Source organism: Peromyscus leucopus, chromosome 2 (assembly GCF_004664715.2).
Source record: "Peromyscus leucopus breed LL Stock chromosome 2, UCI_PerLeu_2.1, whole genome shotgun sequence".
NCBI lineage: Eukaryota > Metazoa > Chordata > Mammalia > Rodentia > Cricetidae > Peromyscus > Peromyscus leucopus.
In genome coordinates, this window is record NC_051064.1 from 62107082 (window position 1) to 62119717 (window position 12636).

General features: G+C 42.5%; 1 protein-coding gene across 6 annotated transcripts in view; it reads left to right on the plus strand.

Moving 5' to 3' along the window:
* Susd1 (sushi domain containing 1) overlaps positions 1-12636 on the plus strand; it is a 124495-nt gene that overhangs the window by 18112 nt on the left and 93747 nt on the right. For all 6 annotated transcript variants that reach the window (XR_005090833.1, XM_037202626.1, XM_037202625.1 and 3 more), the window contains exons 4-5: positions 9590-9742; positions 10342-10521. Coding sequence is in view for 5 of the 6 variants with exons in the window: in XM_037202626.1 (XP_037058521.1) it covers positions 9590-9742; positions 10342-10521 (333 nt within the window). In the remaining variant the exon portion in view is untranslated. The remainder of the gene's footprint in view (positions 1-9589; positions 9743-10341; positions 10522-12636) is intronic.

Sequence of the window (12636 nt, forward strand, 5' to 3'; positions counted from 1 at the left end):
GATCTCTGTCTCTCTCTCTCTGTCTCTCCCTCTTTCCCTGTCTCTGTCTGTCTGTCTGTCTGTCTGTCTGTCTGTCTGTCTCTCTCTCTCTCTCTCTCTCTCTCTCTCTCACACACACACACACACACACACACATTTTACACATGCTGTAGAGTGCATGAATTTTAAGGACATGATGTTGAGGAAACATTCCACTGAGGCACAAGATTGCCAGATTTATAGAGACAGGGAATAGAACGGTGTTTGCCAGGGGATGGAAGAGGGGGACCTGAGGGCATTAATGTCGATAGGCACAGAGCTTCCCTTTTACAAGATGGAAAGAGTCCCAAAGATGGCTGCCGGGGGCCGTGGCATACAACCCTGTGACTGTTCCTAATGTCCTACCCTGTACTCCTAAAAATGGTTAAGATGGTCATTTTTACAGTATTGTTTTATCATTAAAATGTTACATATTTACTCAGATGTTCAGCTCCAATACTCAAGTGCAGTGCAAATTATCAACGGAAATAGTCTATCATTAAACACGAAGTCTTGATGACGACATGGACTCTCTCCCACCTCAGGGGGTAATTCTGGTAAGCTTGATAGGTCAATCAGTCAAGATTCTAGAATGGACTAGAAAAGGGATAATTCTAAACATTATAAGGCAGCAGATGATTAAAAATCAAAGTCATGGGACTAGAGAGATTGCTTTGTAGTTACGATCACTTGCTCTTCTAGAAGACCTGGGTTCAGGTCCCAGCACCCACGTTGGATGGCTCACAACTGCCCGTAACTCTAGCTCAGAGGATCCAACATCTTCTTCTGGCCTTCAAGGGCACCTGCACTCATGTGGCACATATACACAAAGGCATGCATACATTCCACGTAAATAAAAAGAAATCTTAAAAGAAATTCAAAATTGCCAGGTGGTGATAGTACATGCCTTTAATCCCAGCACTTGGGAGGCAGAGGCAGGCAGATCTGAGTTTGAGGTTAGTCTGGTCTACAGAGCAAGTTCTAGGATAGCTAGGGCTATACAAGCCCTGTTTCAAAAGAACAAAACAAAAAAAAGTCAAAATTATGTCACAGCAATCTCAGTTGTATGTGATAGGCACATCTGAACTTAACTAAGGCAATTAATTACATCTTCGATTCCATAAGATAGAGAACTATTGATTGCGATAATGCACAATTGGATGATGGTAGTGAGTGGTTCTGAATGTGGACTTCTAGGTAGGTACTTGCCTTCGAATCCTGGAGTTTCCATTGCTGTCTGAACCAATTGCTTAACCATTTTGTCTGCTTTAGTAACCTCCAAAGGGGCTATTGTGGAAATTAAATAAGATGAATATAGTATTTAATAAATAATGAAGTGTTTAGGACAGTGCTTGACATGTGGAAGATGACATGCAGCCATTATCGTTATTAGCAATAATTATGACAATTATGGCTATTAGGCTGTTGAGTGACTGTACACAAAGCTAACTGATAATGACTGTGCTGACTCCTCCAGCGTTGGTCAGCAGCCAGAAGTCCCACGTCTTTTCCATACTCTCGCTACTTACCCACATTTGGAAGTGCAATGAAAAGCCCTGCATTTATTCTCACTCGATATTTTTCAAGATGTCTCCTAGAGAAGGTGGGGTGGCTGTCTCTACTGCTGTGGTCTGTGGAATAGCTTTGTCAGCTGTTTCTTGTTCAATTGACAGGTGAGCAGAAGTACTGTACAAGCTAGAATGAGTCAAACCTAGCAATGGTGTTGATGTCTCCAGGGACAAAATCATCTTAAAATGTGTCCTTAGGGTTGGAGCGATGGCTCAGCAGTTAAGAGCACTTGTTGCCTTTGCAAAGGACCTGAGTTTGATTCTCACACCCACTTGGCAGCTCAGAACCATATCTAGAACTCTAGTTCCAGGGGATCTGGTGCCCTCTCTGGCTCCCTTGGGCGCCAGGCACGGTCATGATGCGCATACACACATGCAGACAAACATACATGTAAATGTAAAAAAGAAATAAATTGACCCAAATTGATGTTGGTTTTATTTTGTATTATTTATATTTTAAGACTCTTTTCATAACACAGCCCCTAGTCCTGTGATTGTATTGTCAATCATTGTTTGACTGGTTTTCGACCTCCTCATTCTTCCTGGTATCTTTAATTTCCCTCAATATTTTTGCAGTGCTGGGAAATGAACCCAGGCCTCCAGCGTCTGAGCGACATTCCCAACCACTTCCCTTTGACACGCTTTATTCTGGTCTGATTCACTGCCTAGAGTACTTTCTCAGCTCTTCTTTTTTAGAATAGAAATGTCAGTGGTGCGATTCTTGAAATCATTCTGAACCGCCATTGCTTAGCCAGAGCCTGCTGTTTTGTTCCCTTTCTTAGAACTCTAAATGTTACTCAGTTGCTGGGAAGCCCTGTGTTCCAGACAGGAAGTCCTAGGTCAGGTCGAGTGAGTCCTCACAGCTTCCCATTCCTTTTCTCGGGAGCTTTCTTATTTTCTTATTTATGGATTTCTGAATGACTTTCATGTTTTGTTTTCCTTTTCTTTTTTTTTTTTTTTGATGGTACTTTTATTTTATTTTTTTTTAACTTGGAAACATTTCCATATAATGTTTGACACAGAAATCATCAAATAGAAGTATACAATGTTGACAGGAGGCATACATTTATAATTTATAACCCAAATGTATTTATAAATTAGAAATGGAAAGATCTACAATGAATTATGAAGGTTCACAAACCATTTAATCTTCAGTTTCTCATTATTTTATGTCTTAATAATATTCTATTATATGATAAGCCACATTTTATTTCTCTCAGTATTTGATAGCTATTTGAGGTGTTTTAACTTTTTTACTATTAGAAACACTGCTGTAACCTTCATGTACATGTTTCATAGGTGCAATTTTCAGTAGTTTGAGGATATGTTCCTAAGGGTAGAATTGTTGAGTAACAGAGTAACAATGTTTTGCATTTTGACCAACCACCAAACTGTTTTGCCAAAGTGGCACACCATTTTACAATCTCACCAAATCCTTGTTTTTAAGGCTCTGATTTTTGTATAAAAGCATTCAATCATTCTATCAGACCAAACCAGAAAAAGTAAGCTATAGTTCAGAGCTGTTCTATTCCATTTACTATGCAAAGCCATTCTTGGCGTTTGCAACTCTCAGCCCTTTTGAGTATTCTTGCAGTGTTCACCTTTTCCTCCACCACTTTTTTTTTCTTCTTTTTTTTCTGGTTTATTTCTATCTATTACAAATGTATAAAAAAAAATCCTCCATCAACGCTGCTGATAGCAGCAGAACCTTGAGAAATATACCTTTGGTTTGCCTCAGAAAATTCAACCCAAAGAAGCTAAATACATCCATGAAAAATCAAGCAATAGATAATCTCACACTAACATACACCACAGAAGAAACAAGCTGGTGTAGCTATCCTAATATCTAGAGAAAAAGGATGTTTCAAAAGAGAAGAAGTCTTGAATCTTGTTTTCTAGTCCCTCCCCATCACCACCCTCATAGTCTGAAGGTAGATTTTTCTCTTGATAAAGGAACAAAAAAGGTGAACATCTTGTTTGTAAATAGGTATCTAGTAACTAGTGGTAAACTTGAAATGGTAGAATTCTTTAAAGCCTAATTCTAGGTAGCCTTAAGAAAATGTATCTTAATTATTTTTGAACCTGTATTCACCTTGTTTTTTTCAAATATCTTAAGTTATATTTTCTTTTTCAGAGCTGCTTCTTATTTGGGGCTACTTTTTTTTTTTAATTGAGGCATAATTCATAAAAGGGTATATTGTTTTGATGAGACTTTTTACAACTGTGGCTGGATGTCTTTCTTTAGTCTTCCAAGAAGGGCCATTTTACTTTCTTAGAGTTACTTTTTAAAGTCATGAGATCAACAACTTGGACTACTATGCATTAAGTCTAATGCAAATTAAACCCAAGTTGACCTCCAGCAGCAGTACATCCTATGTTGACAGTGAGAGAACACTTTGCCTGTTAGGATACTGTTACTCGTGGACTGAAATGCTGAAGAAACCCCTCCCCCTATTTTGTTTTTGGCAAAAATCAAGGTATATTCTAGGGTTTCCTGGTTGACCTCAACAGATAAACTGAGATGATAGTCTTAGTTCAGAAATGATCTGAATGTAGATTTACAGTCTACGTGTACAGCTGGCTAAGTGAGATCACTTTTACAGTTCTGCATGTATCCCATCGGCTCCCCATTAGTCACTGAACTCTTAAAACTGGTATTGTAACATTATCACAATGTTTTGCACCAATTTTATAAACTTTACAGTGCAATATGTGTTCCTTTTCTTTTTTAACAACTATCATTTACATAACACTCATACACACATATTTGTGTGTTTGTTTTTGATGATCTATCCCAAGAGGTATATTCTTGTCTGCCTGTCCCTCCTTCCCTCGCTCCCTCCTTCCACTAGGCTGGATATGAATCTGTAGCCAAGGCTGGCCTGAGACTTACTAAGTAGCCCAGGCTGGCCTTGAACTGGTAGTAATCCACCTGCCACAGCCCCCCCCCCCAAGTGATAGGATTACAAGTACGAACCACCGTAGCGGGTTTGCTCTTTCTTTCTTAAAACTGGCTGCTTCATCGAGTACCCTGAAACGTGCCTGCCCACTTAAACTGTACAGTACACCGGTGGTTATTGTAGTCATAGATTTCCGCACTATCACCACTGAGTTTCGAAGATCTTCCATCTTCCCACCAAAGCCCACCTCACCAAGGCTACCGGACACCCGCTTTTGTGTCTGTCGTTTGGTTCTTCTGGAGACTGCTTTTGAACGTGGTCGTGGTACTCCTTCCTTCTTTTATTATCCCGGGCTTTTGAAGTAGCTCTGGTCCTTGTATCAGAGACTGCCTTCCCTACCAGCTCCATGCTTGCCCTTCTTCCTGGAGGTGTGGACAGGGCTGCAGTAGACGCCCTGTGCCGAGCCATGGGAAGATTGAGACTGGGCCCTGGGGACCAGGTACCGGAGCTTCAGGAAGAGCCAACCGGAAGGGCATGGGCCGCACCCCTCCGGAGCCCTGATGGCCAGCTTTGAGTTTGCTCTTTCAGCCAGAGTCCTGTGTTGTCCCCAGGAGAGTAGCTTCTGTTTGCAGTGTTCATGCTTGTGACCTTGAAACTGTTTGGATTGGGATGTGTGGGCCGGGGCACCTTTCCCTCACTTTGAGATGAGCTCTTGCTCAGCCGCCCTTTATTTCTTCAGTTTCTCTTCAACAGTTCTCGGTTCTTTTCTCATCTGCCTCTGTAAGACCTTGCTTTTTATCTCATGATTTCTGCCTCACACCAACTTTTTCACTGTGTCTTGGGAGGATTCCTCAAGTTGGGATTCACAAACCTGTTTTCCAGCAGTAGCCTGTCTATATGGCTTAATGCCTTTTTGAGTTTTTATTTTTGGCATTCACATTTTGTTTTCTGTTTGTAAGATTTCATTGTATTCCTAGAAATTCTCCCTTGAAAATCGATGTTTTATTTTCTTACTTGCACATATTTGAGCCCTTCATGTGTTCAGGGTTTTCCGATTGTTTATCACTGCCACCCAAAGAGCCCCTCACGTTTAGTGGCTTAAAGAGCAAATTATGGGCTGAGGAAAAGGTTCCGTGGATAAAGTGAAGACTGGAGTTCAGATCCTCAGATCCGTGTAAAGCCGGATGTGGTGACACATGGTAGCTGTAATGTGGCTCTCTTAGGGGAGATGGGAGGTAGAGCCGGGGATCCCTGTGGTCTTCTGAGCCAGCTAGTGTGGTGTTATGCAGCACTAGACAACAGAGAGACCTGCCCCCAGTGAGGGACAACAGAGAGACCTGCCCCCAGTGAGGGACAACAGAGAGAGAGACCTGCCCCCAGTGAGGGACAACAGAGAGACCTGCCCCCAATGAGGTGGAAGGCAAGGCCAGCATATGTATGCCTGCACTCACACACGAGCATGTACACACACACACACACACACACACACACACACACACACACACACTGAACAATTTGATATTTCCCACAACTTCTGGTTCAATCATATGATTCTTCTTGTATCTGCTGTGGACTGAGTGACTGTGTGCGTACACTGAACTGGTGCCTTAGATGACAGACAAGAGGAGGCCTTTCATATGTTAAAACCGCCATACTTACACTTTAGTTCCCCATATGGCTTCTCCATCCCAATGGCAATTCCTCCTCAGGGACTTTCCTTGGGGCCTCTCCTAAGCACAATAGCCTAGACTTTCTTATAGCATGGCCACAGAATTTCAAGAAAAAGAAAGAGGAAGCTGCCAGGCTTCTTACAGACCATGTGTGGAGGTCAGAAAGAAAATGGCCCCCAGAGGGAGCGGTACTAATGGGAGGTGTGGCCTTGTTGGAGTGGGTGTGGCCTTGTTGGAGTGGGTGTGGCCTTGTTGGAGTAGGAGGGGCCTTGTTGGAGTGGGTGTGGCCTTGTTGGAGTAGGAGTGGTCTTGTTGGAGTAGGTGTGGTCTTGTTGGAGTAGGAGTGGTCTTGTTGGAGTAGGAGTGGTCTTGTTGGAGTAGGAGTGGTCTTGTTGGAGTAGGAGTGGTCTTGTTGGAGGAAGCTGTGGGCTTTGAGGTCTCATATATGCTCAAGCCATGCCCAGTGAGACAGTCCATTTCCTGTTGCCTTCTGATCAAGATGTAGCCAGCACCATGTCTGCCTGCACACCGCCATGCTCCCTGCCATGGTGATAATGGACTAAACCTCTGAAACTGTAAGAGAGCCACCTCAATGAAATGTTTTCCTTTATAAGAATTGCTGTGGTTATGGTGTCTCTTTGTGAATAGAAATCCTAAGATACTGTGTTTACAGGCTCCATGTTCCCTCTGCTGTATTAGGTCGACCAAAGGAAGTCTCAGACATGTCTAGAAAATTCTATTATTTAAAAAAATTAATATATATATATATATATATATATATATATATATATATATATAAATGAATATACGCCATGTGTATGCAGATACCTCTGGATGCCAAAAGAGGGTGTTGAATTCCCTGGAGCTGGACTTTAAAGGCAGTTGTGAGTGGCCCGGTATGGGTGCTGGGAACCTAACTCAGGTCTCAAAAAGAGTGAAAAGGTGCTCTTAGTCACCGAGCTGTGTCTCCAGCTCCACTCCCCACTTCTTTTAATGTCAGGGATCAAACTACATTCCAACCCTGAAAAACCAGTGACTCCCTTCTTCATCACATCACACACACACACACACACACACACACACACACACACACACACACACACACGCTGTGCATGTGGGCTGGAAAGCCATGCTTGCCTGTTTCTAGCATTTTTTTTTTAACTCTTCAGTAACTTGTTTTATACTAAGAACTTTAGTTTAGATCTTTCATTTCTTCAGTTTAGATCTTTTATTTGATTTATTATTAATGTTTGCCACTTTGGAGATCAAATTCAGGGCATTTGATGTGCATGCCAGGAAAGTGTCCCACCACTTTGTGAACATTTAGTTGTTGTTTTTTTCTTTAATTTTTGAGACAGGATCTCACTATGCACCCTTGGCTGGCCTGGAACTCACTCTGTTGACCAGGCTGGCCTCAAATGCATAGAGATCCTCCTGCCTCTGCCTCTTGAGTACTGGGTTTAAAGGTGTGTGACACTATGTTTGGATTTTTAAAATATACTTATTTTTATTTCTTTTTTTCTTTTTCTTTTTCTTTTTTTTTTGTTTTGTTTTTTTGTTTTTTTGTTTTTCAAGACAGGGTTTCTCTGTGTAGCTTTGCGCCTTTCCTGGGACTCACTTGGTAGCCTAGGCTGTCCTCGAGCTCACAGAGATCCACGTGGCTCTGCCTCCCGAGTGCTGGGATTAAAGGCATGCGCCACCACTGCCCGGCACTTATTTTTATTTCTATGCAGTATGTGCATGTGCACACATGTGCCTGCCTGTGTCTATGTGCTCCATGTGTATGTAGTGCCCTCAGAAGCCAGACAGGAGCATCCTTGGATCCCCTGGAACTAGTTACAGCATTTGTGAGCCACCTGATGTGGAGGCTTAGAACTGAACTCAGGTCCTCTGCAAGAGCCACAAGCATTCTTGACCACCTCCTAGTCTCTCCAGCACTTCTGGTTTTTTAAGACAGGCTCTTGCGTTCTAGCTAGTCCAAGCTGGCCTCAAACTTAGAAACTTCTTGCTCCAGCCTCGTAAGTACTGGGATACTGGCACTCACTACCATGCCCAGCTCATTTTGGACATAAGCTTACTTTGAGAGCATCCTTATTTTACAGGAACCGAAGTTTTTGTTACTGTTTGTTTGTTTGTAGTGCTGTAGCTTTTACCCAGGTCCTCAAGCACACTAGGTAAAAGCTTCACCACTGGGCTGCATCCCAACCCTACAGGTGGTTTTATTTGAGACAGAATCTCATTTCACGGTCCAGGCTGGCCTAAAACTCATGCCCCCTACCTCAGCCTCACATGTGCTGGAATTACAAGTGCATCGTGTGTATACCTGTCGCCTAGGGAAGCCAGCAGACAGTGCTGAATCCCTGGGACTGGAGCTGGAGATGATTGTGAGCTGCCATGTGGGTGCTGGAAATCGAACCCAGGCCTCTAGCAGAACAGCCAGGGCATTTAACTGCTGAGCCATCTCTCCAGCCCTAGTTTTTTAATTTTAAAGTTAGTTTTTTAATGTAGTGTAATACGTGTGCACGTGTATGTGTACATGCACACACGCCACTGCACACAATCGCAGCCAGAGAACAACTTACACGAGCAGCTTCTCTCTTCCTACCATGTGGATCTCAGGGATCAAACTGAAGTTGTTAGGCACCTTTACCTGATGAGCCGTTTTGTGGGCCTGCATAGGTTTTTTTGAAGAAGCGTGCGTGCGTGCGTGCGTGCGTGCGTGCGTGCGTGTGTGTGTGTATGCACATATGTGAGCCTGAGATCAACACTGAGCGTCTTCCCCAGGTTCTCTTCACCTTGGTTTTTGAGACAGGATCTCTCAGCAATCCTGGAGCTAATGATTTGCTAGAATGACTGGCCAGCGAGTCGCACTCATCCTTCGTCTTCGCTCCCCAGGGCTGGGATTATGGGTCTCTGGATATGCCCGGCTTTTATGTGGGTGCTGGGGGCTGAACTCAGTTCTTCATGCCTGTGTGTCAAGGATGTGACTTAAGGGTTTCCTCTGCCATTAAGTGCTTTGTTTTGTGTGTGTGTGTGTGTGTGTGTGTGTGTGTGTGTGTGTGTGTGTGTGTGTTGGGCCTTGAAACAAGGACCTTATTTACGTTGGGCAGGCACTCTGCCACTGAGCTACATCCTGAGCCCTCTAATATAGTTTGGTTTTTTTTTGAGTCTCATTTTGGGGAATTTTTTTAACTTGTCAACACACTGACGAGTATTTATTATTGAACATTTCCTATGCTTTCAATGTCTTTGGTATAAAGAATTTACACGAAGAACCTATAAGGAACAAAATAAAATTACAGTACAATGGCAAACAAGTGTATGCATTTATTGGGGTTGATGGACAGTGTGAAAAGGTGACTGCCACAATGTCCTTCCTTCTTTTCTGTTTTTTTTTCCTCCCCCCTTTTCATATTTTGGGATGGGTCCTAAGACATAGATGAGTGTGACGTTCCTGGCCTGTGCAGACATGGAGGTCAGTGTGTCAATACTCCTGGGAGCTTTGAATGCTACTGCCTGGAAGGATACTTGGCAAAGAACGGTCCTGAGCCTTTCCACCCAAGCACGGACGGCACATTATGCACAGGTAGGTGTCCGCCAGAGACGCCGCATCTGAAGGTGAGATTTGGTGGTGCTATCTTCTCTTGTTCCAGTGTTTATAGATCTGTAGTGGAGATATGAGTAGACATCGCTTCCCATATTTTTATGAAATAAAACCAATGGCCTAATCAAGATAGAGTCATGTAAAAAAAAAAGCCAACTTCAAGTGTTAATAAACTTTATCAATTCACAGATATTTTGCTATTAACTCTTGCCTGTTAGGTCTGGTAAGAGCCCAGCATCTCAAAAGTGACCTTGAAAATTAAGGAAGTGCACCTAATTTAAGGGTGCTTGCGATCAGATTTTTACTTTGTTGGACAAGGCGTCTCTTTAGTGAGCATGAGTCAGGGTTGATTGCTGATTCTTTCTGTTTTGTGCATGTGTGGATGCTGTTGTGTATGGAGGGCCAGAGGAGCAATAAGGACAACCACTGGAAATGTGCTCAGAAGCCTCATGGAAATGAATCTGTGTTCTTCTTAAAATAGGGCCTGGGGGGTGTGAGGCATTGGGTATGAGTGGAGAGATGGTGGATTCTGAAAACTTGTGTTCATAAAGTAAAGAAGTTGGCATGGTTTTGTTTTTTAGAAATAGACTGTGGCACCCCTCCTGAAGTCCCTGGTGGCTACATCACAGGAAATTACAGTTCCACACTGGGTGGTCAGGTCCATTACAGCTGCAAGGAAGGGTTTCTCAGGGTCTCAGGAGATACAGTTTCACGCTGCACGGCCCTGGGCATGTGGGAATCTCCGAAGTTACATTGCCAAGGTGGGTTTCCAAAAGCCTTAGCCTCCTGGTTATAGTGTCCTGAGGTGTTTTTTTTTCAGTTTACCTTCAGGATAGGAAATGTGTTTAATAAATCCAACAGGTCCTATTTGTTTCTGGCAGGTTTTTATTTGGTTCTCTAGTATTTTCCGGGTCTGTATCTTGTCTGTAAACAACGGCCCTACCTTTTGTTCTTCTGCATTTATAAAATTCTGTTTTTCTATTTCAGGGTCTTGACTAGTGTTTCCAGAATGAAAACCTAAATAGTGGGGTTAACATTGAATGTTTTAATTGTATTTTTGACTTGTTTGGAAATGATTTTGGTGTTTCAACATGAATTCAGTTTTTATTTTTTATTTATTTTGTTTTTTGTTTTTGGTTTTTTTGAGACAGGGTTTCTCTGTGTAGTTTTGGAGCCTTTCCTGGATCTTGCTCTGTAGTCCAGGCTGGACTCGAACTCACAGAGATCCACCTGGCTCTGCCTCCTGAGTGCTGGGATTAAAGGGGTGTGCCAGCACTGCCTAGCATGAATTTAGCTTAAAAAAATGTAAAACTACCTTTATTTATGTGTGTATATGTGTATATAAATGTGTGTGTGTGTGTGAGTGTGTGTGTGTGTGTGTGTGTGTGTGTGTGTGTGTGTGTGTGTGTGTGCACATAGCATAATGTGTGTGTAGAGGTCAGAAGACAACTTGATGGAGTCAGCCTTCTTCCACCATCTGAGTCCCAGGGATCCAACTCATTGTCATCAGGCTTGGAAACAAGTGCCTTTTACCCACTGAGGCCTGTCCCTGGCCGTGATCTCAGTTGTTGATGTGTGTGTCTATCTATGTGCATTCCCAGCACAGCCACTGCTCCCAGGCACAAGTAGTCAAGGTGTAATCGATGTGGCACTGTGTGCCAAGTCCATGCTAATCAAATCCCTGAAATTGAGTCATTTGGTGTTTAGAAGATCCCTGTGAATGGACAAGAAGCCTGCCCTCTCCAGGCATCAAGAGTTAAATTGTTTAAGGTCACACATCAGGGGTAGAAGCCAGAGATGCCAGTTTCAGAGGCTGGGTTTTCAGTTTCTCTGTTATTTGCTTTTCTGTTTACTAGTGTGGTTATTTTTTACTTTCTCTACCTTCAGTGATTTCCATTTTAACAGTTCTTGGGTTCCATATAATCTTGAGGAAGTGTCCATCCATGTTCCTTTTACTATGTTTTAATCAGACATTAGCTATTTTTTATCATGTCTTTTAAGCATGTATGAAGGTAACTACACACATTTTCTTGTAATCAGTAATGTGAGTTTCACTAATACGTTTTTCTGATAATGATTAGTATTGTTAGGATGAATTATTTTGAGGCTTGGGCTTATTTTAATCAGGAATATATTTGCTAAATATTACTTAGAATTCTTCACTGATACTCAAAGGGTGCCATTTTTGTTATATTTAGTATCAATGACATTCTGAATTTAAAAATACCAAAGCATTTTTTCCTTGCTCTGTAGAATTTTTAAAGATTTGGGAGATTTCATTTGGAAAGCCATCTGGATGTGACACTTTTGGGCACATTTTAGCCCCTGAAATATTTTAAAAACTCCAATCCAAAGGATCATCTCTATGGGTAGCAATCCCGAGTGATTTTTATGTCTTAGATACTTTCTAGATTGAAGGGACTTTTGATATACAAAAAAAAAAAAAAAAAAAAAAAAAAAAAAAAAAAAAAAAAAATTGTCATAGTTAATACTGATTGTCAATGGACAGGATCTAGAGTCACCAAGAAGACAAGATTGTAGGCATATCTGTGAGGGGTTTTCCTAGGTTAGGGTAATTGAAGAGAGAGGAGCACATTCCATAGGCTGGGGTCCTGGGCTGTCTTCAGAAGGGGAGGACTCACTGAGTATCAGCATCCATCCTCTTTCCTTCCTGGCTATGGATACAGTGTGAGCAGCTGGCCCTGCCTCCTGCTGCCAGGCCTTCCGCTGGATAGACTGTGTCCCTTCCAACTGTGAGACAAAAGAAATCCTCTCTGGATACAGTGTGAGCAGCTGGCCCCCCTCCTGCAGCCAGGCCTTCCCTGGATAGACTGTGTCCCTTCCAACTGTGAGACAAAATAAATCCTCTCTGGATA